Source organism: Annulohypoxylon truncatum, assembly GCF_022578515.1.
Source record: "Annulohypoxylon truncatum strain CBS 140777 unplaced genomic scaffold F4807scaffold_43, whole genome shotgun sequence".
NCBI lineage: Eukaryota > Fungi > Ascomycota > Sordariomycetes > Xylariales > Hypoxylaceae > Annulohypoxylon > Annulohypoxylon truncatum.
Window position 1 is genome coordinate 197,647 of NW_025953829.1, and position 27,548 is coordinate 225,194.

The window sequence follows — 27,548 nt, forward strand, 5'->3', positions numbered from 1 at the left end:
GAAAGGATGCAACCAGGAGCTTGGACCATGTTGGAACGGTACCTCTGTACATTGTGCACAACGGTAATGCCCCACCTTCAATTGTTTACAAACATGGGTCCCTAATCCAGTCAATTGACGCGATCGCCAACCGACCCAGCTTTTAACATATGGAATTCCATTCCCATTCCGATGTCACCCGTCACTTCCTACCTTTACACCGATTCTGAAGCAGGTGTTGTTTACAATTTCTTTGAAGAAAGCACTTTGCATGCAGACTTTGTGATTATTTTGTCCGGAACAATAACCAAACTCCTATGCGACGACTTTATTTACCTACGTCGCACTCCAACTTAGAAGTTGCGCCTCAGACGATGAGAACCTAATTGCTTCTACGACGCTTTAGAGAAATTCACCTTGTTTTTTTCGTCAACATGTCTAGTCGTACTGGTGCGACTATCCCGTCCACGCGTCGGCCTAGGAAGTCGACCGGACATTCACCTGTGCGCAAAAGGATGGAGAAAGAAAATATTACTGTCGATGTTGCTAGTTCTTTGGCCAGTAATGGAGGCAAGAAGAAGTCACGGAGTAAGAGTATTGGACCTGGAGGACTGGACGCACTGAAGCCTGGAACTGGAAATCGGCGTATTGTATGTGATGTAATTCCAGGTTATCTATGTTAAGAACGCGTTACTAACTAACAATTATCTAGTCTCTAGCAGCAAATACCAAACCTCCGCCAAAATCTATTCTCAAACCAACCATGCCACTACCCGAGATACCCTCCTTCAAATCCAAGCAGCCTGCCCGCAATTCGCCACCATCATTGAACATTCAGGGAACTGACAAGCTAGCAAATCCGTCTCAGAATGATGACACAAATTCCTCCGGCACGAAGATTGCAGTGCGTACTGAAGAGGAACAGCAGGCTGCTGCTCGCGAAAGAGAGGAACGAGAACGGGCCAAATTAGAGAAGGAGATTAATGATCGTAGAGAGGCTCGTCGCAAGTCTCTTGCTAATCGACGAGTGTCATTTGCCGCTGAAGCCACTCTACACACCTTCCACGAGGTTGAGTATATGCAGGATTCTACTACTTCTACCGATTCCACAAGACGTGCATCATCACTTGCCGCCCAATCGCCTGCACAACCGGCAGATCCACATTCTACTCCACCAGATCAAGGGGATGACATTATTCCTAATTCTCCAGATCATCAGGGAGATCTCCAGAAGAAGAGACGAAGAAGCTCAGGTGCGCCCCAGCTCAACTTCAACAACCAGATGGACGATACCTTGGCTTCGAGTGTCTATAGTTCAGACTCCGACGCCGCAGATGGCGTAATGGAAGCACAGGAAGATATTGGTTCAGATTCTGGCAGTGACTCAGATGATGCTGATGGTGTATCGATGGACCTTGATGTTGATGAAGTCACTGGCACCTCAGTCGCTTCTGCTGTTTCTGCCCGTTCAGAATTCACTACAGATTCAACTGATACATTGGAAACTGCTCTTCGACTTGCATCCCGACGTGCTGAAACCCAGCAGTTGGATGAAGAGGAAGAGATCATCCCCTCATTTGGGTGGGCTAAAAAGCCTGCGCCTAAACAAGCTAGTCCTACCCATGACCAGGAAAATACCCAAACCACATCGAAAAATGGCCCAGTTCAGGACGATGAAGATCAAGATGAGACTGGCGGTATGGATATGGATATGGATATGGATATGACAAATGCCGCGGGTGGTATCATCAAATCTAATGGCGGTCCCCTAGAAGACGACGATGCTCAGGAGGAAGAGATGTCGATGGATGTTACTCGAGCACTAGGTGGTATTTTTCCCCAGCGCAACAAGACACAGAGCATTCAATCAGCTAGCCCAGATAAAGCCGGAGATGGTTCAATGGTTGAGGACGCTTCCATGGAGTTCACTACGGCAGTTGGTGGTATTCGAAAGGGACCACAATTAGCAAGCGAGCCCTTTGACCTTGATGATAACGAGGAGAACGAAGATATGTCGATGGAATTCACTACTGCTGTGGGCGGAGTTCTATCGGGGTATAAGCCCAATGCTTCAACTAGAAGGGCTCCTTTGGGTCGTCGCCGTACTATGACGGCTACCAACGATGAAGCAACCATGGACATGACAGTTGGACTGGGTCGTATTCTTCCTGCTAATGAAGTTGAAGACGAGGACGATGCTACTATGGGAATGGATATGACCACGGCTGTGGGCGGAATTATCAACGGCCCGCCTCTCGCTAAAGATCGAACTGAAGCAAGGCACATTATGGAGAAGGAGGTCGATGAGGATGATAGCGTGCCTGCGCTACACTCTTCTGCCAAACAACGTCTGTCCAAAGCCATTTCTGGCACGAGTATCTCGGAAGCCGGGAGCCCTAGTTTATCTGCGTTTCGGGGCCAGGGACTCCGTCGCAGTATTAATTGGCGAACCTCTGCCAGTCCGAAGAGCAGCTCGCCTGTTCGAGACCTTTCGACGCCAAAATCTGCGAATCCTGCTCAGCAAAGCACCCCAAATAAGCAAGGGCCTCGAACCCCACTGAAGGACTCTCCTTCGAGGAAGTCAAAGTCTCCTGCTTCAACAACTCGACAGATCTCAAACCGTTCGACCTCTACGCCCAGATCCGCTTCCAAAAATGGCCAATCAACGTCGATTTTCCAACAAGACCCCTCAACCGGCTTATCCACACCACGAGTGATCTTAACTCCACAATCGAGGCGACTTTCGGGTCTGGGCGCTGACAGACCTGGTCTTGGGTCCCCTAAAGTTGCTGCCATATTTGATAGGCGAGAATCTATTGGAGAGGCAGCGGACAACTTTGTCCCACGTGAAGGTGCTCGAGGTGTCACTTTTGCTGATCCCCGAGTTATGGAATATGAAGTGGACCAAGAGCGCCGAGAAGAAGCGGACAGGGAGAATGGTCGCCGCATACTCGAGAGAGAAGCCGATGGCGAAGATGAAGAGAATACTACAGCGACTCTGAAGGATATGATCTCTAGTATGACGCCGAAGAAAAATCCCCTCAAGGGACGTAAAAGCCTCCACGTAGGCAGTGCCAAAGGTCTTCTCGGTAAACGCCCTGCCGAACTCGACAACGAAGAAGACGAAGAAGAACGCGATGGAATTAAACGGCTTAAGAATCACCAAAGCAGCCCTGTCAAGAATGTGCGATTGCACGCCCCCCCCTCGAAAGCTGAGACAACTGGGCGGATAACTCGCTCCGCTGGTCGAAATGTGGACGATGCAGGTAACAATGCGACCACTTCGACACCTGTACTTTCTCCCAAGAAAGCGCTTACGACAGCACCATCGCCCCAGTCTAAAGGGCGCTTCAAAGGTTTCGACTCCAGTCATCCTACCGATACGTTTAACTTCGACGAATCACATGTGGCTGATTCTGAAATGCACATGGATGATGATGATGGAGAGCGGATTCATCTTCAAGACTTCTTGAACATGACGAATGTTCGCTTCATGGAATTAACCACTACCAAGAGGCGACATACACAAGCTCCCACGAGCGTCAAAGGCGATGCTACGTTAGGAAAAGAAGATGTCTCCCTTGAACGATGCGTCGTGGCAGGTGCTTGTACAGTTCCTATGCTGGAATTGTACCAACATGTAAGGATGTCTACAAATTCTATAAACAGGATAAATGCTAATGATTCATAGTCTTGCCGAGAACTGAAGAAATACATTTCAGAGGGCAGAAGAATTGTCCGGGAGATCGAGACGGAAACTTGGGAAGAGAATCCTCCGCTTTTTAAGGAATACATGTCAGCAACGCCCGAATACAAGCTCTTCTTGGACAACCAATTCAAGAATGTCAAAACACACGCGCGGCTATTGAGCAAGGCCATGTGGTACGAATGGCGCATGAAGCTCCAGGATGGTCTCAAGGAAGGCTTGGTCACGATTGCCGAGGGCATGAAAGCTGACGAGCAGCTGTTGCAAAAGGAACAGAAATTGCTCGATTCCGTATTGCCTAAGCTGATAGAACGATTCAAGTCCTTGGAAGTAGAGCACGACAACCTTGAGTCTGCCGTTCAAGAACTAGCGGACTGTGATCCTGAAGACCTGCAAGCCGCACGGTCTGAACTTACCGAGGTTGACGCAGATATCGAAGCCAAAATGAAACAGATCGAGCAATTGCGTCAACAGCTTGGCGAAACCGAATCCGGTATCAGCGAGTTATCGCAGAAAAAGGAGGAGTGCCTTTCTGATATTAAGGAGGCCGAGAAAGTTCGCGAGGAATGCAGAGGTTGGACATCTAATGAAGTCAGCTCTCTGAAAGGTCAGTACATTTTACCACCTATATGTTGTCACGCTAGAAAACTAATATCATAAAATAGCGAGGGTAGAAGAGCTCGAGAAGCAGCATGGCTGGATGATCACAGGCACTAATGGAACTATGATGTCGATGACATATCGAAAAGAGATCGAGCTCGTTTTTGACGTCGCTGTATTCAAGGGCGTGAAGTCGACAAATTCAAGAATCGACTTGTGGTACATTGCAGCCAATCGGGAACGAGATCCCAAGCCGTCCACGCCGGAAAAGGAATTTTTCATTCAATGCATCCGGGACCATATCAGAGGATTGGACCAATCACAAACTCGAATCAAGGAACTTCTAGACATGGTCAGTGCAGGATGGAAGAAAGCCAATCACGTGTCAGAAAGCATGCGGCTCGTCGACTGCACGTACAGAACCAACGTCACCAAGACTTCAGATACGTCTATTTCGTTCCGCGCAATCTTGCTGGTATCCCCAGTGAAGACGAGAGTGGATATTACACTTAATTTCCACGGCCGGAGCACGCCTAGTGGTGTCGAGGTTACTATCGAGCCCGAGGCACGCGTTGTCTATGGAGAGCAGTTCAAGATAGACAATGTTGTCGAGTTTCTCAAGACTAGAATTGGCACACGGGTTATTACAAAGGAGGAGCAAAGCAATATCGAGTCTTGGAGCGATATCATTGTCGAACTCCAAGAGAGGCTGGTTGCCAAGGCAAAGGCCCAGCAGAAATAAGCTTCGTCGATGAATGGGGAACGCGTTTATTGGCTTCCTGGCCTCTGCCCTGCCGTATTGTAATGACTGACGACTGTTATCCACGGATCTGGAAGATATCCCTGATGAAAAGAAGGCGTTTGGTAGCGTACTGTTAGATTAATGACGAATGTACATAAATTCGTCTTGTAAGGATCACTTTTGATAATGAGGGACTTGCACTCAACCAACGGCGGGAGGAGCAAATTTCCCTCACTTTTAATACACCAGTTACTTTTTACAATCTGGACCTCATGTTTCAATGATTCCCTCTTTAATTCACTTAGGAACATGTTTCAGACAAATGTTTTAAAGGCAATACGAGTAGTTATTTTTATTTTCCCTCCGCTCTTGTTTTATAATGCTGGAATAACACCAACGTAGGCCAACGGCACGATGGTCGAGATTTATTCGCGCATATGCATGGTAGAAATGGTCAACTCTTGAGTATCCTGAAATTCTATATACGTAGATATCTACCTATGGAAGATTATAAACCCCAGCTGGATGAAGTCAAGCCTACCTCCTCGTTAAGATAGGCATGTTGGAAAGAATTACAACACCAACAAAAAGATGAAGATGGCAAGATTAAGATATCATATTTGCACGATGAGGAAAAATTCGAAGGACAGCCACGAGAGGTACGTATCTATCCCAAGCATCACATTTACGATGTACGTACCTTCATTCTTAGGATAATTAATTTTCTGAATTATCATTGGCTGTAAATTCCCCGCGTCAATCGATCTCAATTGGCCGTATCTGGTCTAGTCGAAAAATTAAATAAATATCCGATTGGTACGTACCAAGATCTGATAAAAATAAAATGGGGCGTGGGTTAGGTGATTTTTGAAGATAGTCAGCCTCAGGGACGACAACACATTATCTAGGTACTTAGTATCGGAATAGATACATGTTTCTCTACCTAAAAGAATAGCTGTATATATGTACTAATTATCAAATAGTAAGGATAACGGGTATTTTCATGAATTCACCAAATTAAATATGGACTTGAGAAGTACATAGTGGCAGTCCATATGGGTAAAATATAATACGCATAGCTTCTACTACCGGCACAGGCATATCTATGGTAATGTGATTGTTGATACATACATAGGTACATAAGGTCTCAAAAGATGTCCATAGAGGTTATTGCATACTCTTGCGTATCTACCAAGTACTAAGGTAGTTTACGATGGAAGTATCTTGGATTATATTCCAGTGGTAAAGTAAGGGTCGATTTGGAAATCATGTACATTAAGCTGGGTATATAGATTGGAATATTATCATCTATAGAATCCCTCCTTGTACCTACTTGCATATATTCATGCGTAGGTACATGCCTTATATATACTGAATTACTACTACCACGAAGTTTTCTTTAACTACTTAGATACACACGGCAGAATTAAAGGGGGAGAATACTCAGTCGTAGCCTTTTAATGCCTGATTTAGTTTATTATTGCAAGTAAAATGTACCTTAGCTACCTAGGTACCGATTAAAATAGTTCAGCCACAAAGTTCGTCACTGACCCTACTCCCCAGCGACGGTAACCTTGGTGATGAGAGTGATCAGCCTCCTCTGCAGCCCCAACCGAAACCTATAAAAGCCGGGGTCTCAATCCCCAAACTTTCTTCCTTCCTTTTTCTTTTTTTCCCCAGGTTTACATTCTTTCGCGCCCGACCAGCAACAGTTTCAAGCATACGCTATCAAGCATCCAGCTTACAAGCAATTGCCAACTGTCAGAAAGTCTCGTATCGAACATCTCCTGCGCTTCCTCTCTCTGCGATAATTCACACAAGCCCGTCATACTTGTTGTGTTTTCCCGACCGACACCATGAATTACTTTTACATGGTCAGCGCGATGTTCCTCCCCTTTGCCCCCCTCCTCTCTCTCCTTCCTTTCGCCTTCCCTGACTTCAAGGATTACCTCGGATTGGGTCCCGCCGAAAAGTTCGCCCACCCTATAATAATTGGCTTGTCTTTTCTTTTCTTGAAAAGCCCAATTTTATGGTGCGGTGCACTCAGTCTCGTGTCCCTAGCCGTCCCCCTCCTCCTCGACCGGCATAGTGAGTTCCCCGTCTCGATCTGGTGGGTCATCGGATACCTAATCACACAAACCGCCGCGGGGAGTTACACTCCCTATGGCTGGTACGTGGGTTTAGCAGCAGTCTGCTACATCCGATGGCTCATCCATGGTCCGTGGATTCTTTGCTGGGCTCCTGGAGACATGCTCTGGATGCACTTCCTCGATATGTAAGTATCTATCTCTAGTATTGTCAATAATGGTCATTGTGGCCTATTCCCGCCCGTCACCTACCATCCTATCTTATTCTACCCCTCCACCATCACTATCATCACTGTCACCATAGGCAACCAACATACACAACCTGTATACACCTTAACCCTTCAACACTTCAACACTCTACTACTCTATTGCCTTCACCATCATCGTATACATTGTCCATAACATATATCTTCGATACATTCACACTACGCCTTCTCTAATCTTTGACGATTACTCTGATATTACTTATGGCCTTTTTACTCATTAACCCCTTTACCCCTTTTCCGTGGTTCTTCATTTGCTCTTTATTCCCAAACGTACCTTGTACAACCTTCTCTACACAGACTCAACATCCATTTCTAAGATAACTACACTATCGCATGGCGCTCCTACCTCATCGTTGCCATACATAACAAATATGTATATATAGATGATTCTTACTAACATTGCCTTTACAGGTCCGTGAGCTACTGCAGCACCATGGAGACCAATTTTTCTGAGCGCAGCATTGACTGGTTCCTTGACTGCTGCTCGAAACTTTGGGATCACTTGTGCGACAAAGCCTGGCAGTATCACGAGGAGTACTCCAGAAAAATCGACGTCTTTAGAAAGACGGGGCCTGCTTCCTTCAACGCCCAACATGCTCGCTTCTATGCCAGGTTAACCGGTTACCTGGACCTGGCAGACGAACTCGTTATCAAGGCTATGAAGCCTTTCAAGATTTCTCCTCGTCCTGCCCCGGTTCGTCCCGAAGAACCCGCGGTGGTCGCTCCTGTTGAGGACCCCGCCCCGCAGGAGGACGAGGAGGAAGAACGAGAAGCGGAGCATGTCCGCGAGGCGCGAGTACGCCAGGAACAGGAACGACAGCGTCAAGTCGTGGCGTCTGAGCGCAAGTTACCGCCCGCTCAGTTCACGCCCGTGCGTCTAGTGCATAGATGCCCGCCGCCCGCTGTCGGTTCCGTCCTGTACCCGTACTCAGGATCACGTCGTATGCTTCTTGGTCCCAGCTACCCCCTTTACAGGCCTCGGCCAAGGGGTATGGGAGTCCCTCAGCCCAAGCCCAAGCCTGGGCCACTTCCTCCACTTGTTCCTGTGGAGGTGGTGGCTGCCCAGATGATGGCACAAAGGGCCGTACTGGCCCCTCAGCCTGTGCCGACTTACCAGCCGGTGGCAGGCCCCCAGTACGTTCCGGCACCCCAAGCTGGGTTGGTCCCGGAGTATGCACCTGTTGCTCTTGAGCAGCAGGTGGCTGCTCCCCAACCCGAGTTCCAGGTGCCTCAACAGGGACCAGCTGTCTTCGATTACCATGCTCCTGCCAACCTCTCGCCGCTCCCTCCGGTAACCGTTGCCGTGGACGTCGATGACCTTATGGACATCGACGATCCAATGGACATTGATGGCCCCATGGACATCGGTGACCTTATGGACATCGATGGGCCCATGCAAATCAATGATCCATCGGCAATGGAAATCGATTCTCAATGGGAACCGCAAGAGAAGAAGGCCCCAGGGCTCGTCATCGCTCACGACTACGGTTGTGAGGCGCAAGGCAACGAGTTCTTGGGCTTTAACGAGCCAATGTTAATCGATGGGCCAGAAGACGACGTGAACGAGGATAACTCGATGGACATTGATGTCCCACAGATGGCCATTGATGTCCACATGATGGACGCTAATGTCCCACAGGTGGGCATCGATGTACAGATGATGGACATCGATGTCCCACAGGTGGGCATTAATGTCCCAGAGGAGGAGGATTCGATGCAAATTGATGTTGCACCGAACAAGGCGCTGTCTTCTCTACAGGAAGCTGCAGCGGCTGCCTCAGCTGCATTGACCAAGTCAATGCAGGGCAAAGCACCAGCCCCTGCACCAGCTCCTGTGCAGAAGCAGCCTCCTCCTCTGCTGACCGTCGAGTTCCTCGAGCAGGCCCCGACGACCGAGATCCCGGGCCTAGTACACCAGCAGCCGCAGGCCAACGCTACGTCCTTGTCGCTCCCCTGGAAGATGTTCGGTAGCGGTTCGAACGGCCAGAAGGCGAAGGAGACTAGTTCTCCCAAGTCGGCTGGTCCTCAGAACGCTTCCGGCCTGGGACCTGGTCCCACGCCCACGTCTGTCCAGGGCCAAGGACAAAGCAAGCCCGCCACGGCTCCCCCCAAGAAGAAGAAGAGATTCACCGAGTCGGTGCACTTACCAGCTCCCACCACCGCACCAGCAGAGGCTTCGAGTTCCAAGAAGCCGACCCCAGCATGCCTTCCCGGGCTTGCTGCCTCGGTGCACAGTGGTGGAAAGCTGGAGAGTAATTCCGTTGCGGGTAAGTCGGCAGCATCCGGCGTGGAGACGCATGCTGCCAGGCCCATAACGTACACCGACGAGGCTCAGTATGAGGACGCCGTCATGGATGCCGTTGAGGAATTCATGCAGGAACACGGCGTCGACGAGGAGACCGCTAGGGCGGAAGTCCTTAAGCGGATGGGGCCATTTTCTGGTTGATTGGGTTATTACCCAGTCACCGATTGACCCTCATTGCGTTCCAGGACACCGTCATAGCACCCTCGTCGCCTTCATCATCTCTTCTTCTTCTCGTACAGGCCCTTTGTAGTAGATCTCGGTCAGCACGAGACGTATAAGGCGGGACCCATCCATATATACCCCCAATCCTTGAAGTCTTCTTTTTTCTCTCCCTCCCTCCCTCATATTTTTTCTAGGTAACAAGCACCGAAGCACTGGGCCGGTCGATGCCTCGCGGCGTTCCCACTCTGAATCTCTTTCGAGAGAGACGGATGGGGTCGGCCGGTCGCCATGACTTGCATATATGCAAGTCATTGGCCGCCTACCGTTTTAATAACTCCATGGACCCCCGAGCCCCGTATGGGGGGAGGGGCGAGAGTTTGGCTCCAGGATCCCGAGTACCCGATTATAGGCGAAAGGGGGAGAGTGTTTGGTTCCAAGATCCCGATACACTCCATCCGTGAGTGAAGGGTTAGAACCTGCCCGAAGATCCCGATACACCCCTGGTAGGTGAAAGGGTTAGGGCGACGGTATCGGGATGCGATTCCCTCATATTGAGAGAACGCTATATCCTGTTCGGCGAATGACACGTTCTGAGACTTCCAAGTGGTCCTAGACCAGGCGGATTGCGAGGACGATGTCACAGTGCTGATTGTTACCTCTAGTATTTATCTGAAAAGGGTGAGAGTGGTACGTCCCCGCCCGTATCTATGTAGCGACAATGTCTCTGACACGGTTCTTGTCCGCGCCGTCCGTCGAGCATTACATATACAGATAAAGCCTCGTTGCAGCCATTGGCACCCGCTGTCCTTCGAGCGCACCCCGAGAACGCTTTCCCGGCCCTGTCCTCGCCGGCCCGAAAGCACTCACCTAGTCGACAATTTTCTTCCGCCGCAGTCTGGTTTTCTCGCTGCCGCCCCGAAGAAGATTAAAGGCTCACCCGGCTTTGGTCACGCCGGCCAGTGAGTAGTCGACAATATCTCGCCACAGCCTTGTTCGCGGCTGTCCTACGAGATAGCAGATAGCTAACCGACAACGTCTCGAAACAACCTCGCACGGGAGGTTGCCCTTTGAGCACCCCGTTTTCGCCAACGCCTGCCCCGGTCTTGTTTTTTACTCGCCGGCCTGTAGGCAATTAGCTATCGACAACGTCACCCGATCTCGGCTTTGCTGTTCGATGCTTAGCCAGGTCCAGGGATGGTGAGGCGTGATGCCTCATCTAGACGAAGGCTCGCTGTGGTCTCCTTTTCGCCACCACAGTCACGAGCACCCAGGACAATGGTTCGTTTGCGGGTCAGTTTTCTTCGCCCGCCCTTCGAATCAACCAAGGACAATGTCTCGACCGCAAGTCAGTTTTTCTCGCTTGCCCCGTTCGAGCATTCTTTCCGACAACGCTCGTGGTGGCTTCGTTCACGCCACTCACTCGAGCTTTAGGACAATGTATTTGACCGCGGGTCAGTTTTCACGCCTGCGCCTTCAGATACATCTTTTCGACTCCGCTCGTATGGCCTTTTCCTCGCCATCATTCGAGCATCTCGACAATTACTCGCGTTAGCCTTGTTCGTTGCAGACGCCAGGGAGTATCAGGTTCCGTCGTCCGGTCTTCATTGCCCGGTCGACGAGTTGTCTGACTTTAGTCAAATTTAGTCAGATTGCCTGTTGAGATACACCACAGGAGATTCACATTACGTTCTTCTTGTTTGGAGTCAGTTTCCACCCATGGGGCTTGAGGGAGCTCATGTGGTGCGAAAAACCGAGGATTCACATTACGCTCACCGTGAAGGATCACCATGAGATTCACGTTACGACCACTATGATATCGATACCAAGCGACGAGATTCAGAGTATGCCCGCCAGCCACGACGTCACCAGAGATTCACATGAATCTCATTGAGACGTCGCCAAGAGATTCACAGTATACTCGTCGTTATGTCGCACCGAGAATTCACTATATGCTCATCGCGATGTATCACCGTGGGATTCACAATACTGCCCATCACGATATCAGGCCGTAAGATTCACGATACGACCATTATGCCTGGCCAAAGGTTCACATTACGCTTTTCGAGATACCACCATCAGATTCACGGAATTTTAATGAAGATATCTGGCCACTGGATTCAGAGTAAGCCCATCACGGAGTTACCATCAGATTCATGAGATATCCAAGAGGCATGGTCGCCAGCCAAATGGTTGGAATGAGCGTTCATGCACCTCCAGGTATGAGGGAGTACCTTGGGGAGTGCATATCCATGAAGTATGGATATTGTCGACGGCCCATCCGAGGAAGTACAATTGGAAATCAACAACCACAGCAACCATAACTTCCTCGGATAGGTTATACTAACAACTGCTTCGATGTGTTGTCAAAACTAACAAAGAAAAAGAAAATAAAAAAAATAAAAAATAAAAAATAAAAATAAATCGGAAACAACTAACCCTTCGAGTCAAGCCATGCGGAAATCATTTAGGGGGGCCCCACCAACCCAACAGGGGGCCCCTCTGGACCCCTAACCAAAAAAAGGGGTACTCTACAGCCTGCGGGCGGGCTGTAGGGTAACAACAAAAATAAAAAATAAAAATAAAAATAAAAATCGACAGCGGGGATGTCCAACAGACACGGTTATCCCCAAGATCATGTCAAAAATAATTTGATGGTCGGTCTCCTACCTAAATAGTAGTTGAGACCTCGAAACGACAAAAAATAAATCGACAAAATCAAACCAACAAAAGAACTCGGGGATCTCCTAATCACTTTAGTTGAGAACCCCTAGAGAAATCCATCAGATACATGGGAGCTCTCCCAAGGCTCGGTAGAGAGCTCCCAAGATTTTCCGCATGACTTTGACTCAAGGGTACATCGAAGCAGTGTTAGTGTTGACGGGAATTTTCAGTGGCGATCGTTCAACATCCACGGACTGAGACCAAGCATTCAACTACGACAGTGTACCGCATGAGCAACACAGATTATATGGTCCCGTCCGATTTGATCAACATACAGAACTCGACTGCTGAACGATCGTCATTGAAGTTCCCCTATGGTGGCTAGTGAACATCATTGTTCTTGGTAAGTCTCATCCATGCTATATCACTCTCTCGGCACTCAAACTAACTTAGTCGCTAGTTTTTAACGATAAAGAAAGCCAAAAAAGGCTTTAGCCCTATTCATATCCCAAGGACATCATAAATTGCGGTGACCTTGCAAGGGCTATTCTGAAGGTATCGGATGTGGGGGCATCTGAATACTGGACGACGGATCAGAGGTTGTATCAACAAGAATTCGCAACACAGCCTCATGTCCATTTAGAGTTCGATCGCGCTCCTAAAGACTAATATCCAATATATGCTTTTGTTAGATACGGAGTCTGACGGTGAGAGAGACACCAGATGATAACGTACTAGCTGAAAGCGCAATCTGGAACGCCGATCGAAACAACGACGTGCTCGACACCAACTGCGAGCATTTCAAATATCACACCAAGCTTAAGGATGAAGAGGGCATCCAATAGCTTATGGTTAGCGACAACTTTAAGCCAACATCGCGAGCTAGGGCATTTTGAGCTTGCTAGAGTTTTCGGGAACTCTATAGTTATGAAGGCTATTAACTTTATGCCAAAGGATTGAGGGGATCCAATGGCATTAGCGAGAGACGGCTTCACACTTTCGGCACCACCTTGAACATATTGACATTTGGGACAATATCATCACGGCACAAGCAGGCATTCAATCATATTCAGAACTATGCTATGCTATGATGGTCAATTTCGGTGTGCTGCCCCTTTGGTCCTTGATGAGTCGCTTTGCAACTACAGATATGACAATCACAACGGTAACCGTGTTATGCATAGCGATCAGAAGGACTTAAGGATTGGAGCAGTCTCTTACTATCTTCCGCGGCGTTCGAAACTCAAATCCAACTCAATCATGGATTATATACCAATGCCGCGGAGGACTTCAGGCAACCCTTAGCAGGGTTCGACAAGTCAACCAGCACAGCAGCGTACCAGCCACTACAAACAGCTTTGGAACACATGAAACTTCCAGACTGCGCGCTATAGGATCATCATTGCCAGTCATCAATGCTTATGGGGAGCATAGGAATAGTTTAACCTTTGTGACGACATCAAATCTCAGTATCACAGGTTTATAAGAACTATTGAGAGGCAAGTCAATCACCAAAGGATAATCCAAGTGCTGGTAACTTGTCGTTGCCAGTTTCAGACACAAGAAACCAAATCCACTACGACGACGACTACAACTAAGACGACAAACGCAAGGACGATGAATAGATAAGGAAAAGACGAGAAGAAGACGAGAAAGAAGAGTCGGGTGGGGTCATCAATCTACCCCTACTCGCCCGAGGAGTCACCACCACAAGGGCCAAATTGCAAAGCCTTGTAGTGGTTGCAACACCAGGTCGACGAGTTCCAGAACCACCATCACTACAACAAGATATAATGGGCAAAGACACCCTGCGAAATATTTTCTACGCGGACTTTTGTGCAAAGATAGACATACAAATAGGTCTATACGCCATATACTCCCAAAGGGGTCAGTCATATACCCCTTGCTCTGGCGTTCACCACAGCAACCAGCCACCAGCACAAAGTCTTTACCACAAGATGGAACCGTCTGATATCAGAATCACCAACCTATGGGCTCATAGATAACTGAGCATCCTCAAAATTGATGCACTGGGCCCCAGGTGTTGCGACTCGCAGATGGGCTAAGATTATGCTCACGACCCAAGATGAAATTTCACAAATTTGACGAAAACATATCAACTACGACAGACATAACCATGGGGACCAATCCAAATCCTCACACTCACTGCTCAAAATATACTTTGACGGAATCTTGTCGTTATTCTGGGCGGGGCAATGAACCCCTGAATGCCTGGGACACCGGTCGTTAAAGCATATCGCCTAATCTGCGAGTGACTCCTCGGGAAGCCGGAGACTTCTCTATGCTAAGTAAGTTTACCCCCTATGCATTTTATATGGAAATGTGCTAATAAAAGTTAAGATTTGATGATAAATGCCAAATCACCTACAATTCCAGTTCTCCAATTCAAAGAACGGATTAAAATGGCTATCATCCCCACATTCATAGAGAGGAAAAACTCGGCAGCAAGTCGAACAGTATAGAGAAGTCTCCGTCGCGCCGCTTACTATCTATAAGGGCGTTGAGGGAGTTGGCAAGGTCCTCAACTTGAAAAAAGGACCCCTCTCCCTACAACCACATATTTCTAGGCCACAACTCGATAGGCCCACGGCTGACCCCCTTCCTGCCGCCAATTCAAAAGAGGACCGCTGAAACCTGGTCTCAAGGCGGAATGGGGGTTCGGCCACCACCACATAATCATACCTAGGTCTCCCAGAGGAAAATATCAGTGTCCGCAGCACCAAGAAACACTACTTCTGGGTAACATCTACTATAGAGCCCAAATTCGAGGCGAACCGACTACAGGAGGAGTGCCTAGAAGCACTCTAAGAATCATTTCGGACAAAGCGTTACCCATTCAAACACAGGGTAGACTGCTTGTTTATGCGCGAAAATCAACACATGTGTGCAGAGAAGCTCAAGGCTCATGGGACCGAAGACACCTTTACAATATTAAGGGACCAACCCTTATTTAGCACTGTCCCTCCTGCGGAGACCTAGGTATACATCAAACCATGGAAAAGGCGGCATCGGCACAGAATCAAGGTATGTCCACAGTTTCCTAAATCTTACTGGACTTATGTATACTAACAAATTTAGCACATGTGCGATGCTCTGGTTGCGGCGATCATGTATCGCCAGCCTCCAAATTTTGGCCTTTGCCACCCATACCGGGGGAAACTGGTAAGACACAGACTCCCTTCAAGTTATATTAATGAGGTGCACTTCCTAACGTATGGAATAGATCAGGCAAAAAGCCGACAGTCCCCGACGGGGTGGCTTCACCAAAGGACTACGGACCCAGTCGTTTACCTTACGACGTACAGAACCCTGCCACATGTCAGACGAACCAAGTATTCCAGATGTTCATGGATTGGCTTAATGAGCGAATCATGGAAGAATATCTAGCGGGTTTAGCACTGAGGGCCTTTGGTGGGGCCGTAAGCACCAAGATCAAACAAAGGAAAAAAGCATAAAATGCTCACAAAAAAAAAAAAAAAACCCCGCGCGTACGCGCGCATGGAGGAGAGGAGGTGGTGGTAGGAGGGGTGGAAGGGGAGAGTTGTGGAGGAGTATGGTTGAGGGCGGTTTTGGTCGTTCGAAGATGTTGTTTGGGGGAATAGGAGCTTACCCCTGAACGACACTCACTTCCGGCGAACAGACCGCTCTTCAGGTAAACCCCCTCCCATTAAGTGACCCAATACTAACTCCTCTATAGCCTCTATCCCCAGAGCCTCCTTTTATGTGCCATTCGTATTTACATTGCAGGTTTGTCACCCCCCCACCATTCACTGAATTCGCATACTGACTATCACAAGAGGCATCAATTCCCCCCTTACAGAAGATATCGAGATATAAGAAGTTATGGGAATGCCGCAACCACGACCCCATTAAAGTAAGCAGCTCCTGAGTTTATTCTATCACCTTTTCTCTGTGACTGACCGATTATCTTTAGACCCGAGCCGAGGACATCGAGGTCTCCATTTAGAGACGAGAGACGAAGTCGGAAGGACTTATAATAGAACGTAGGTCCCGATGCCAAAGCCGACTTTATATTGATATCAAGTGCTAACCCACTGTTATAGTAACTATAGCAAATACGATGAACCACAAGACGCGAACGAAGACGAAATTAAGAATTAAGACAAGTCCATTATTTTGAACCCTCCCAAAGAAGAATCAGAAGTGGAGGCCCGAGCGCGGGAAAGATTAGACAAGAAACAAGCGAAGAGATAAAATCGAAGCCGAGCAAAAATCCGAACCGAGGCCACAAGCAAAGGCAGACGAGGCAAATGATAAGGACGAACCGAAGCAAGACGAGGCCATAAGAAAAGGCAACAAGAAGACGACCAAGACTGGAAGGAAACAATGCGAAACCAAAAGAAAATCATGAGACAAGAAGACGGATAAATTGGAGTATCAGGGGGACATCATTCTGGGAAGGAGTGCGAGGAGTATGATAGGGGTAGGGATGGGAGAGGCTTTGGTATAAGGTTTCCGGGAAAGTGCGAGATGAGAATAAGGGTGAACCCGTTGGTACATTATTGGGAAAGGAGGACACTTGGGGCCTGTAGGTTGACTATGAAACTTTCACCAAAGTTTTTTCAATTTCACAGACTACCAACAATTACCGGAGGAAGGTAGAGGTGTAAACGTGCTCATGACCTAAATTGCTCCCTTATAAAAGCTGGGTACTTATATTTCCATTTCCTGTTTCTCTTTTCTTTCTCATCTTCATTCAATTCTTCCTATCTGCCTAGTAGGTATCCAAGATACGACCTGCGACGATAACTTCTTCAATTTCATCACAATCCCTCAACTTCGACTCAAGGAAGCCTCATGATAGGTGTCAACCTCAGAGATGGCGAAAAGTTGCGCCTGCCGGTCCAGATAAAGCAAAGATTGAAGTGCTTGACCCTAGCTGACACCCTGCCGGCGGCAAGCCCACCGGCAAGTAGGCCCTGCTCCAACAGTCCGATGTGAGAACGAAAAGCGGCCGGAGAGACCCTGCTGAACGATGTGGAAGCATGGAAGACCTTGAATGGCGGTGTGTATGCTGGGCGTTGAGTGCCGTATGCGGCGATCTCCACGCCCTGAGTAGCTGCAACACTTGCTGATACTGCGTGGTCATGAATCGGCATTGCAAACCATCATAAATTAACAAAAGAGCCTATTCACGCATCTCGGACCTTGGACTCATTAACTATCACATGTGGCTGAAAGGAAATGGCACGGTGGATAACTGACATAGCCCCTATTACAATTCCTTCAGGAAAACCTTCTCTTACAACAACAAACAACAATAAATTCAAACCACAAGCACAAGGCAAGGAAGCTCCATCGATGCACTGGACGTATACATCATTCTCAAGAACGGCTTTATCGATCCATTAGACCGTCCGAGAGCTCGTGTGCTGTTAAACAAAGTCCAACAATTTCGCTTGGTGGATGACATGTTGCAACACCACTACAGAGGCGTTTGGAGAAGGTGTCTCTGCAAGAATGAAGTATCCGCGGCTCTTGAACTGGCTCATGACAAGTCTGGCCGGCATCCTCGCATTTAGGGGACAGGCGGAGGGTCGAACTAACGCCCAACCTGCAACGAATGGCTACGCTCAGTAGATATGGGTCTAGAGTTAGGACGAAAACGACGATAAGAGACGATCGAGTTTGCCCCGACTCGCAAGCTCAGGCTTCAATAGATGCGGCATGGACGACATCGGATACTTCCATCCAGACTTGGATTCAGCTTGTTACAATCGGAAAGAGACACACTGGCGCTCTGTGTATCTACTGGATGAACAGGTCAGAACACAGAAGACGAACCCGGCCAGGACTGAGCAAATAACTACAAAATTTCCTAAGCCTTGCGCGGCCGATGCTGAGAGCCGGCAACATGAAGAGGGCATGGGTGCGTTAGCTATTATAAGTAGGCAACACCTACTACGCAGTACCGGAGCGGCCTAGCAAGCCGGATCCCGATCGCACGGTTTGCTTGGGAGATTACTACGCCAGGCGAGCAAGACCTACAGTACTTGGCATATGGATGAAATAGTGGCTGAGAAATGCCCTCTCTGAAGATCAGACGACGGGCAATGTTCCAGAACGATGGTTTGACAGTCGCACAATGCCAGCAAAAGGCACCAGCGCAAGGTGCAGCCGCAACCCCATAACCTCGTTTTCCCTACCAACGTATCCTCACACATTATATTATACTGCGCATTTTTTAACATATTGGTTATGTTATGCAGGAGTGGGTGCTAAGTTCCGCAGAGGGAGACGATGCAAATAAGCTCTTGTCCCTGGACTGTTGGATTATAGGGATGACGGTTCGGGGGAATGAGATCGGAAATCGGGATTCACGTGGAAGAGATCTTGGTGTGATTTCGGAATGTTGAAGATATCAGACATGAAAAGTATTATTGGGTAAAGTCTAGCAGGCGGTCCGCGTTAGGTAATTCCACGCATCTTCCAGATTTCCAATAACACTTGGATAAGGGCAATAAATCTAAGGAGCTTGAGATACGAATGTGAATACAGATGTCGAGTTAGAGCGATAGATCAAAATGCATAGAGTTCAATATACATACCTAGGTTCCTATTTACGAGTATGTAGGCCATGTCCTACTACTCTCCCCTAATCTCCTCGCCACCATCACTCGCCCACAAATAAAAGCTTCTTTCGAACACGCCCAGCTAAAGCCAGTCAGAACCAATACAGGGAATCCAAAGTGAATAGACAACGGGTATCTTCTATTCAACACACTCGGTCTAACCTAGTCCCAGTCCCAGTCCTAGTCCTACATAATGTACCCCACTCCAACCTATCCTACCCTACCGTACCTAGGTTCCTATTACACAACCAACCCGAATAATACATCTACCTCGGCTTAATCTTCGTCCACCCACTCGTCCCCCTCTCCCTCTCCCTCTCACCACCCTTCTCGCGATCCCTCCCCGCCACCGCAGCCCCACTCCCATGCGGCGGCACCCTCGAACTCGGAACATGATCGCCACTACTCCCGCTCTTAACCGTATTAACACTCATATAACTCTCGATCCCAAACCTGTGCCCGGGAACGCCGAGCTGGCCACCCCTGGCCCCGGACCCGGCGGGCGCGGCGCCGCCGCCGACGAGCACGCCGTCGTCGAGCGCGTCGTCCGGCGTCCACGCGTCGTCCTCGAGCAGCTCCCACTCGGGCGCCGGCGTCGTCTCGCGGAGCAGGCGCGCGCGCAGGCGGTCCGCCATCTTCATCACGTTCGGCATCTTGAAGCCGCGCGTTAGTTCCGTGCCCGCGGCGCCGCCGAGGTACGTGTGCGCCGTGCCGTGCGAGTACAGGCCCATGCGCGGCCCGGCCTTGCCGAGCTCCGCCGCCGTGCTGCCGTTGCTACCTTCGTCGTCGCCGGCGCTGTTGCCGTTGCTGTTGCTGCCGTGAAGACCGCTACCGCCGCTGCGGCTGTTGTTGCTGTGGCTCGCGGTTTGCGAGGGCGGGGCGTCGGCGATTTGCTGCGGATTGCGCTGTAACGAGGAGTTGATGAGGAGATTATACAGGTTCCGGCCGATCTGCGAGAAGTCCTCGAGCTGGTTGCTGTTGTCGCCGACGGGGACGCCTTGCGTCCGGCAGAGCCAGACGATGTCGTAGGCTAGGAGAATGACCCCCTCGAGGAAGGTGTTGTAGGCGGCAGAGTCCTCTTTGGCGAGGGTAGATAAAGGTTTGTCGAGGAATAGGGGGCGTGGGTGAGGCACGTGGGCGAACTGCCGGTCACGTGGATCGGGAGGTAAGAGGGAGGTTCCCGGGAAGGCGACGTCTCCGTGGTGGTAGGATGATGTGAGTGAGAAGATGGTTGGACGGGGGTAGTCGTTGTGTGGGAGGGTGATTTCTGCTGGAAGGCGGATGGAAAGGTAATGTGAAGTTAGCCAGAGCAGATGTGTGATATGTGCGAGAGACGCAGATATAAGTTCGGGTTGTGCGCCTAAACGGGTTGTTAGACCAGATGGAATAGGAACAGGCTATAAACCAGTGACAAGTTGCTTACTGTTCATGTTACACAAGTCAACAATGTCAATGCCGCCAATCTTGTATTCAAACCGCACGGGATTCCCACGTTTGATACGTTGCAGCCTGTAAAGCTTGGCAACCTCCATACACAACGCAGCCCTGTACTGCGTCATAGCCTCGTATTCTCGGTCCCAAGTATACCTAATCATCTTGGCGGCCTTGATCGGCTCTTCTAACTGTCGTGTTCGTCGTGCGGTAATGCCCTGCGAAGCGGTGGCGAGGTCGGATCTCTTGCGCGCCATGCTCGCTTTACGCTCTTCAATTTCCTTCTTCGCCGCGGCAACCTCGTCGCGGAGCTTGTCTGCCGCTGCTATTATTCTGTCTGTTCTCTCTTTCGCCTGGTATTCTTCCGAGGCACAGTTCTCGATGTAGGTTCGAGACCGGCGGGCTGGAGCGTCCGAGCTTACATCGGCGTCAGACAACAGCTTAGTCATTCGAGACTCGAGCTCCTCGGTTTTCATAAGGATCTCAGCATTCGCTAGTCGTCCATCGTAGAGCTTGTTTCTCGCATCGACTGTACAGAAGAAGGGCAGCCTGTTAGGGTGATGCGCCCTCTGGCAAATGTCGCAATTCATCGTGGGCGACGAGATCGTGATAGAATTGGTGTGAATCTGGCAAGGCTGGGTGCCTGGTAAAGGAACAAAAAGCCGCGTTCCTACGGGTAGAAACCGGGCACTCGAGGGGTTTCTGTTACATTGGCACGGTGAAAAAAGCACATTTCGTTATGGGGACAGGGTTATATAATTGTTAGCAGTATGGAGGCGAAATGTGCAATAAGCAAGGTGATCGGTGAATGTGAAGGAAGAAGATGGGACGAATTGAGACGAAGAGGTCCTTGTGACGTTGAGGAGTACTAGGGTACATACAAGGGTCGTTGAGCTTATCGGTTCTTATCGATTCTTATCGGGTTTATCGTACGTCTCCACTTATATCCGAGTCCGGGTCAAATTACTTAATTGTTCTTGGGCAGCGACGCGTCTCTTAAATGGCATTTCAGGTGCGTAGCATTTGGAGATATCGGCTAATTCTTGTCAATGACAGAAGTAACGCTCTTTTTCCATACACTCATCTCTTGATTTATATAAACCCAAAGAGTGTTGCAGTTTAGAGTCATCAGGTGATCAATCATCCAGCCTCGGTTGCGTCATTCTCTTCGTTTCTAAATCCGTCGCGTCACGCGTCGCATAGTCTCTAAGGGGGCAGACTATTCTAGGCACTAACCGATTGCCCTGCCATTTGTTTGCGCAGGTTGATCGAACCGAAAAGTACACGTGAAGCCTATAAAAGGACAATGTCTACCACACCCAGATCATTGTCGCCGGTGAAGGCACCTTCGCAAAATGGAGTAGCACCGGACCAATCCATGATGGTAGAACTCCCGACTCACTTGGGTGACCAAACTGAGATCGTTGAGCCGCATGAAGAGGATGTGACAGTGAGACTACATTCGCAACCACAGTCACAGCCACAATCACCTCTGCGAGCTCAAGCACCAAAAGCTGAGCAAGGCCAGGAGACCTCCCTGATTAGACACCTAGCCATGCAGCGTCAACGACGGACGCAGACTCCCGATCCGCAAAATCGACGAAGCAATAGGTCCGAGATGCAGAGTCCTGGTCACCTTGCCGCCTTTGATTGGGATGACTTTGAGGACCGCTACGAGAAAGCCTTACAAGAGGCGGACGAGCAAGAAAAGCAGCTCTTGGAGGAATTTGACAGTCTAGTCAAGGTATGCGAGACTATTCCGAGAATCTAGTAGATCTTGAATCATAGCTGACTCTGTGGTCAGTACTTCAATGTATGGGCATCGGCTTCGTCTACACATGACAATGAGAGAGCTGCTAAGAGGTTTGCTCCCCTTTTTCATCGATACTGCTTGATGACAGAGCTAAAAGATAGCAGATTACAAACTCGAGAGAGACATGTGAGGCTTTCTGAGCAAACGCTGTTACAGAAAAAACAGCACTGTAGGTTCCTACCTTCATTATTTATATGTGGAAGGATGATGAACTGATTCGTCTAGTATCCGAGGTTGTCAAAGCCTTCCAGAGCGCTCTGGCGCTTTTGAGCACAACTTGATTGTCAACGTGTTTTAGGCAGTAACCAGCATTTCTACTACTTAAGTCTTGGGTCAGTAAGACAGCATCGGAATCCATGACTTCCTTCTCTCAAAACTGGTCCATGGGAAAGACGAAAGTAGCCAACTCCTAGTTTATAAGCCGGTCAGGGGTCGGGTTTAACAAGCATGGCAATGGCGTTGACGTATTTACTATTCACGATGATTATGACATAACGATTTTGACGACAATTATGAATCATTTCTACCATGGCATTGTATCTATCTAGATACCTAATTACATATCTTACCTTGGCCTCATAATTACTTAGGTTGTATTTGTATTAATGGTTTCTCGTGAAATATCGTAGGTACATAGGTACCTACCTACCTAGGTGCTTCTAAGGTTCTTTTAGTTGCACAGTGCGTCATATTCAGAGCTTGGCGCGTCTGGCTAACCAATTATCGATAGCGACTAGCTGTACGACGTGTACTAAAGCTTGACAATTAAATATTCAAAGTGCCAGCTTCTAACGTTGTCATCTTTCACATTTCACCTTCTACAAATCTGATACCTCCGCCGTAGACAACGGCTGGTCTACACGACCATGTCTGCTGCTATGCAGGTTTCCGGTGGCTTTTCTCAAGTCCCAGAAGTGTCGCAAGTATGTTGTTTCTTTGCCCCAGCATGTGCACCTCCGTTTGGCTAATGCTGACTGTTCAGGCAGGCAGAAATTGAATCATTCCACGACGCGCATTTCTCTAACTCGGCAGTTAAACTATTTGTTTTTCAATTTTTCCGGCCAGAGAATGAACAAAACGAGGATCAATATTATGAGGAATGTGGAGAATACTACGAAGAGGAAGAGGATGATGGCCTCGGCTACTACTCAGATGGTGTCAAACGTACCTTAACCGATGAACAAATCGCCATCTTCCGACATTCAGAACTCGAGTCATTGCGCCGTGTCGAAGCTAAAGCTGCGAAGCTCAGGCAGGAGTCGGCCGCACTGTTGCAGGCAGCGAAGAAGGAAGACGCGTCCGAACTTCACGACGAGTCCTTGCCAACTTTGCCGCCTGTAGTCCAGGGTGGAAACCCCGAGGGCATTGAGGCAGAGAAGGAAGGTGAGGAGCAAGATGGTAGCGAGGACGGGGAAATCGAAGCTGAAGTCCCCACACTTACGAAGGCCGAAGCTAGACGTCTCAAGAAGCAGCGTTCAAAGCGCAAGAAACAACAGGAGCGGAGGTTCAACCCTGAGAAGAAGCCCGACCTACGCAAGAGGACATGGGATGTAGTTGAGGCTGGTATGGACAGCTTAGACTACGACGAACTCGATGCAGGTCGGGATGCTGCTTCTGCTCCCGCGGCTCAGAGACGACGTATTTCGTACGATGATTGATGATGCTTCTTACCTAAGGCAATAGTGGTATGTTCCATGGTCGGATATATGCCCATGAGTACAGGTCTCGGATATAAGTGGTTGCATTGTGCTTAGCCAGGTTAGTGTCGCATTCCTTGTTCCCTTTGTGTTTCGTTTCCGTGATGAGAACCTTTGTATCGTCATCCTTAGTCTAAAATCTGCGGAGACTTCTTGATGCTGGCTTATAGCTGGCGGATAGCTGGTTTCTGAACGGATGCATGTTGAACCCTTAATCTTCTCTCTGAAAGCATCGCCTGTACTTTTTAATGTAATAGCTTCTGTAGGGAGGATCCTTGCTAATCATTGGGATTGCGATATTTAGGCAGTGATGTGCGACAATTTCCACCCATTCGGGTCTTTGTTAAGGCACGACCCGTATACCCAATCTCGACAATTTAGTATCGAGGTCTATCTATGCTCCTCGACGGCGTTGGCCACGAGGATAGCGTTCAACCACTAACGTATAGTTACTCCAACTCCCCTATTCACATGAAGCCGTGGGGATAGTAGGCGTAACGTAATCGTCTAAAATGGCATACAGTTCACGCCTAAATTAGTAGATACTGTGCTTGGGGAATTGGGGTCTTGAGTTGCGAGGCTTTCAAATAAAGCTCCTGTTTGCTAAGGTTCTTACTACAGGCGCCTAGAAGGATTAATTATGCAACCTCAAATCTGAAAGAACAATGGGATTCGCTGGATGCTATATGAATGACAATTGCCCTTTCTGCTTGCCAAACGAATACAAAGGTTCCTCCTGCCTGCCCAAGTAGTTGGTATGTAATAAATGCGTATTGTATTCGACACTTCCATACCTAGTGCAACTTCCAGATGTCTAGGTACCTAAATACAATCAGAAAACAATAAGCCCAATAACCTTGAACCTTGAAGCAACCTTATGCACTGTTCCGATATCGTAAGTTTGTACTGTCGTATCGTAATCGGCTGCCGTAGTTAGGCCGGGGTAATTCCCCACTTCAAAGCCTCTCAGGTGCAAGCCATTCTAGACCGGGTTCTGTCGACATCCCACTCCCAAATATAAATCCCGTCCCACTACAACCACCGCCGACGGATTTGGGAATATCGTCACTACACGCGCATCGCGTGCCGCGTCCCCTTCCTGCCGCCAGAGTCAAATCATTATTTGGCTCTTGTCAAGTAACCATCAGCACAATTCTGGCCAAACTGCCTTTTCGTGCCTCCGACGCGGACGTGGGCTGCCCATCATGGCGCGGGTCTATGCAGATGTCAACCAGAACATGCCCAGAAGTTATTGGGACTATGACAGTGTCAATATCAGTAAGTCACCTTATATATAGGTGATCTAAATCATGTCGCACGTTGTCGTTGTCTCGCCTGGATCCCTGTCGTCCCTACCCTAAATTTTCTTGTCTTGCGGACATTGTCTAGCAGTCATCTATTTGCAAGCATTAACCGCTAACAATCATGCGTTTCCTAGGCTGGGGTGTTCTCGAGAACTACGAGGTTGTCCGTAAGATCGGTATGTTGCGACACGCTCTAGGCTTCCCGAAACAAAGTTACTGATCTCGCATCGTCTCGATTAGGCCGCGGAAAGTATTCGGAGGTATTCGAGGGCATCAACGTGATTAACTATCAGAAATGCGTCATTAAGGTTCTGAAACCGGTCAAGAAGAAGAAGATTAAGCGTGAAATCAAGATCCTTCAGAACCTTTCTGGCGGTCCCAACATTGTCGCCCTCCTCGATGTCGTCCGAGACAATCAGGTAAGCGACCGCTCTTCTACAACCAATATCCACGTCGGAGGCACACAAGACTATCGCTATATATTTCACTATTATTGTAACTAGACATAAAACTTAATACTAATCATTATATAGAGCAAGACGCCATCGTTAATCTTCGAGTACGTCAACAACACCGACTTCCGAAGCCTCTACCCCAAGTTCAACGACATCGATGTACGATACTACATCTACGAACTTCTGAAGGCGCTCGACTACTGCCACAGCAAGGGAATCATGCACCGAGACGTAAAACCTCATAACGTTATGATCGATCATGAGAACAGAAAGGTATTTGTTCCGAATCCCAGAGAAGGCCGCTGTTGCTCACGTGCTCATTAGTTACGTCTCATCGATTGGGGTCTGGCCGAATTCTACCACCCTGGAACTGAGTACAATGTGCGCGTAAGTGCTCCATCGATCTATGACACTTCCTCCCTTTTCACGGTCAGGATGCGGGCATCATTATCTTCGAACATGAAGTGATTTCCGGGGTCGTGAAATCGAATTAGCGGAATGAGTATAACGAGCAAAATTACTGACGGCGTTCTCAGGTCGCATCCCGCTATTTCAAGGGTCCCGAGCTACTTGTTGATTTCCAGGAGTACGACTACAGCTTAGACATGTGGTCCCTTGGCGCTATGTTCGCATCTATGATCTTTCGCAAGGAGCCTTTCTTCCATGGGAACAGCAATTCAGACCAGCTAGTGAAGATTGCTAAGGTCCTCGGCACTGATGATCTTTTCGACTATTTGGACAAGTACGAAATAGAGCTTGACCCTCAGTATGACGATATCCTTGGCCGTTTCGCCAAGAAACCTTGGCACAGTTTCGTAAACAGCGAGAACCAGCGATTCGTAAGCAATGAAGCTATTGACTTCCTTGACAAGCTGCTCCGTTACGACCACCAGGTTTGTAACATTATTAACCCTTTTATTGAAATTTGCTAACGAATAATTAGGAACGGCTTACGGCCAAGGAGGCGATGGCTCACCCTTACTTCGCCCCTATCCGAGACGAAGCTACTCTCACGGAATACCTGAACGGTGCAACCGTGAGCTCTGAGTCCTAATTCTTCCGCAGCCACTACCCACACAAATTCTCCGAGATACCCGATAACAAACTGCTCGCCACTGGACGTTTTCACTTCCCTTCTGGCGGCAGCTAAACTCTTTCCCCTCACCTTTCCAGCATTCTCGCTACATGCACTACCGACATAATACGTCCTTGGCATCGACGCCAGCAAACTCGTTGTAGTACCTTAGATAGGCCTCGTGTCCATACGTTGTATTGACGGAGGCAGGATGAATGCAAAAAAATTGTAATAAACTACGGCTCCGTGAAATTTGCCCCAGTCTAGTGTGTCACGATCGCGTCCAGAGGTCTATGGAGCAACGGTCAGGGTCTAGGGTCAACGGAATGGAAACGTGAAGTTTTAAGGTGACTTGGCTGGGCTATGACTGGCGTTCCCGGGCTTACTTACTGATTAAGGGGCATGAGGTGGAATATGCTTTTCTACGGGGCATTGCATATGGGATATTGACTTTTTATTATCTTTCATGTCATGATTTAATTCTCTTCACGCTCTTCTCGTTCTTATCCTTTTCGACGACGGAGTGGCGAACTAGGTACTACTAGGTACTAGGTACGGGATAATCGGAGGACAGGGACTGCCTTTCATGCAGCGCTAGACAGACAGGTCGGGAGAATAAGTATCGAGTATGGTCTAGGTAGCATGTAGGGC

General features: G+C 48.7%; 7 protein-coding genes across 7 annotated transcripts; 5 read left to right on the top strand and 2 right to left on the bottom strand.

Moving 5' to 3' along the window:
• Positions 1-117: 117 nt before the first annotated feature.
• On the top strand, positions 118-5,382 carry F4807DRAFT_443278 (Spc7-domain-containing protein). Its single transcript, XM_047999538.1, has 4 exons — positions 118-629; positions 692-3,619; positions 3,671-4,292; positions 4,351-5,382. Exons 1-4 carry the CDS (start codon positions 414-416, stop codon positions 5,025-5,027), a joined length of 4,443 nt encoding a protein of 1,480 aa, XP_047849949.1. The 5' UTR covers positions 118-413; the 3' UTR covers positions 5,028-5,382.
• Positions 5,383-6,883: 1,501 nt separating this feature from the next.
• On the top strand, positions 6,884-9,826 carry F4807DRAFT_464716 (uncharacterized protein; the record flags this gene model as incomplete). Its single annotated transcript, XM_048002175.1, has 2 exons — positions 6,884-7,302; positions 7,792-9,826. 2 exons carry the CDS (start codon positions 6,884-6,886, stop codon positions 9,824-9,826), a joined length of 2,454 nt encoding a protein of 817 aa, XP_047849950.1.
• Positions 9,827-16,037: 6,211 nt separating this feature from the next.
• On the bottom strand, positions 16,038-17,135 carry F4807DRAFT_443279 (uncharacterized protein). Its single transcript, XM_047999539.1, has 4 exons — positions 16,594-17,135; positions 16,464-16,533; positions 16,327-16,403; positions 16,038-16,276 (listed from the first exon to the last, which is right to left on the bottom strand). The coding sequence occupies exon 1, from the start codon at positions 16,897-16,899 to the stop codon at positions 16,648-16,650; it is 252 nt and encodes an 83-aa protein (XP_047849951.1). The 5' UTR covers positions 16,900-17,135; the 3' UTR covers positions 16,038-16,276; positions 16,327-16,403; positions 16,464-16,533; positions 16,594-16,647.
• Positions 17,136-18,909: 1,774 nt separating this feature from the next.
• Positions 18,910-21,376, bottom strand: F4807DRAFT_443284 (UV radiation resistance protein and autophagy-related subunit 14-domain-containing protein). Its single transcript, XM_047999540.1, has 2 exons — positions 20,546-21,376; positions 18,910-20,482 (listed from the first exon to the last, which is right to left on the bottom strand). Exons 1-2 carry the CDS (start codon positions 21,141-21,143, stop codon positions 19,389-19,391), a joined length of 1,692 nt encoding a protein of 563 aa, XP_047849952.1. The 5' UTR covers positions 21,144-21,376; the 3' UTR covers positions 18,910-19,388.
• A 62-nt stretch (positions 21,377-21,438) lies between these two features.
• Positions 21,439-22,948, top strand: F4807DRAFT_443288 (uncharacterized protein). Its single transcript, XM_047999541.1, has 5 exons — positions 21,439-21,482; positions 21,539-22,297; positions 22,358-22,416; positions 22,471-22,535; positions 22,592-22,948. Exons 2-5 carry the CDS (start codon positions 21,860-21,862, stop codon positions 22,645-22,647), a joined length of 618 nt encoding a protein of 205 aa, XP_047849953.1. The 5' UTR covers positions 21,439-21,482; positions 21,539-21,859; the 3' UTR covers positions 22,648-22,948.
• A 284-nt stretch (positions 22,949-23,232) lies between these two features.
• F4807DRAFT_464721 (uncharacterized protein) lies at positions 23,233-24,024 on the top strand (the record flags this gene model as incomplete). Its single annotated transcript, XM_048002176.1, has 2 exons — positions 23,233-23,289; positions 23,353-24,024. The coding sequence occupies 2 exons, from the start codon at positions 23,233-23,235 to the stop codon at positions 24,022-24,024; spliced, it is 729 nt and encodes a 242-aa protein (XP_047849954.1).
• Positions 24,025-25,268: 1,244 nt separating this feature from the next.
• On the top strand, positions 25,269-26,876 carry F4807DRAFT_454016 (Pkinase-domain-containing protein; the record flags this gene model as incomplete). Its single annotated transcript, XM_048000526.1, has 7 exons — positions 25,269-25,341; positions 25,502-25,543; positions 25,608-25,786; positions 25,901-26,095; positions 26,147-26,209; positions 26,359-26,715; positions 26,766-26,876. 7 exons carry the CDS (start codon positions 25,269-25,271, stop codon positions 26,874-26,876), a joined length of 1,020 nt encoding a protein of 339 aa, XP_047849955.1.
• Positions 26,877-27,548: the final 672 nt, after the last annotated feature.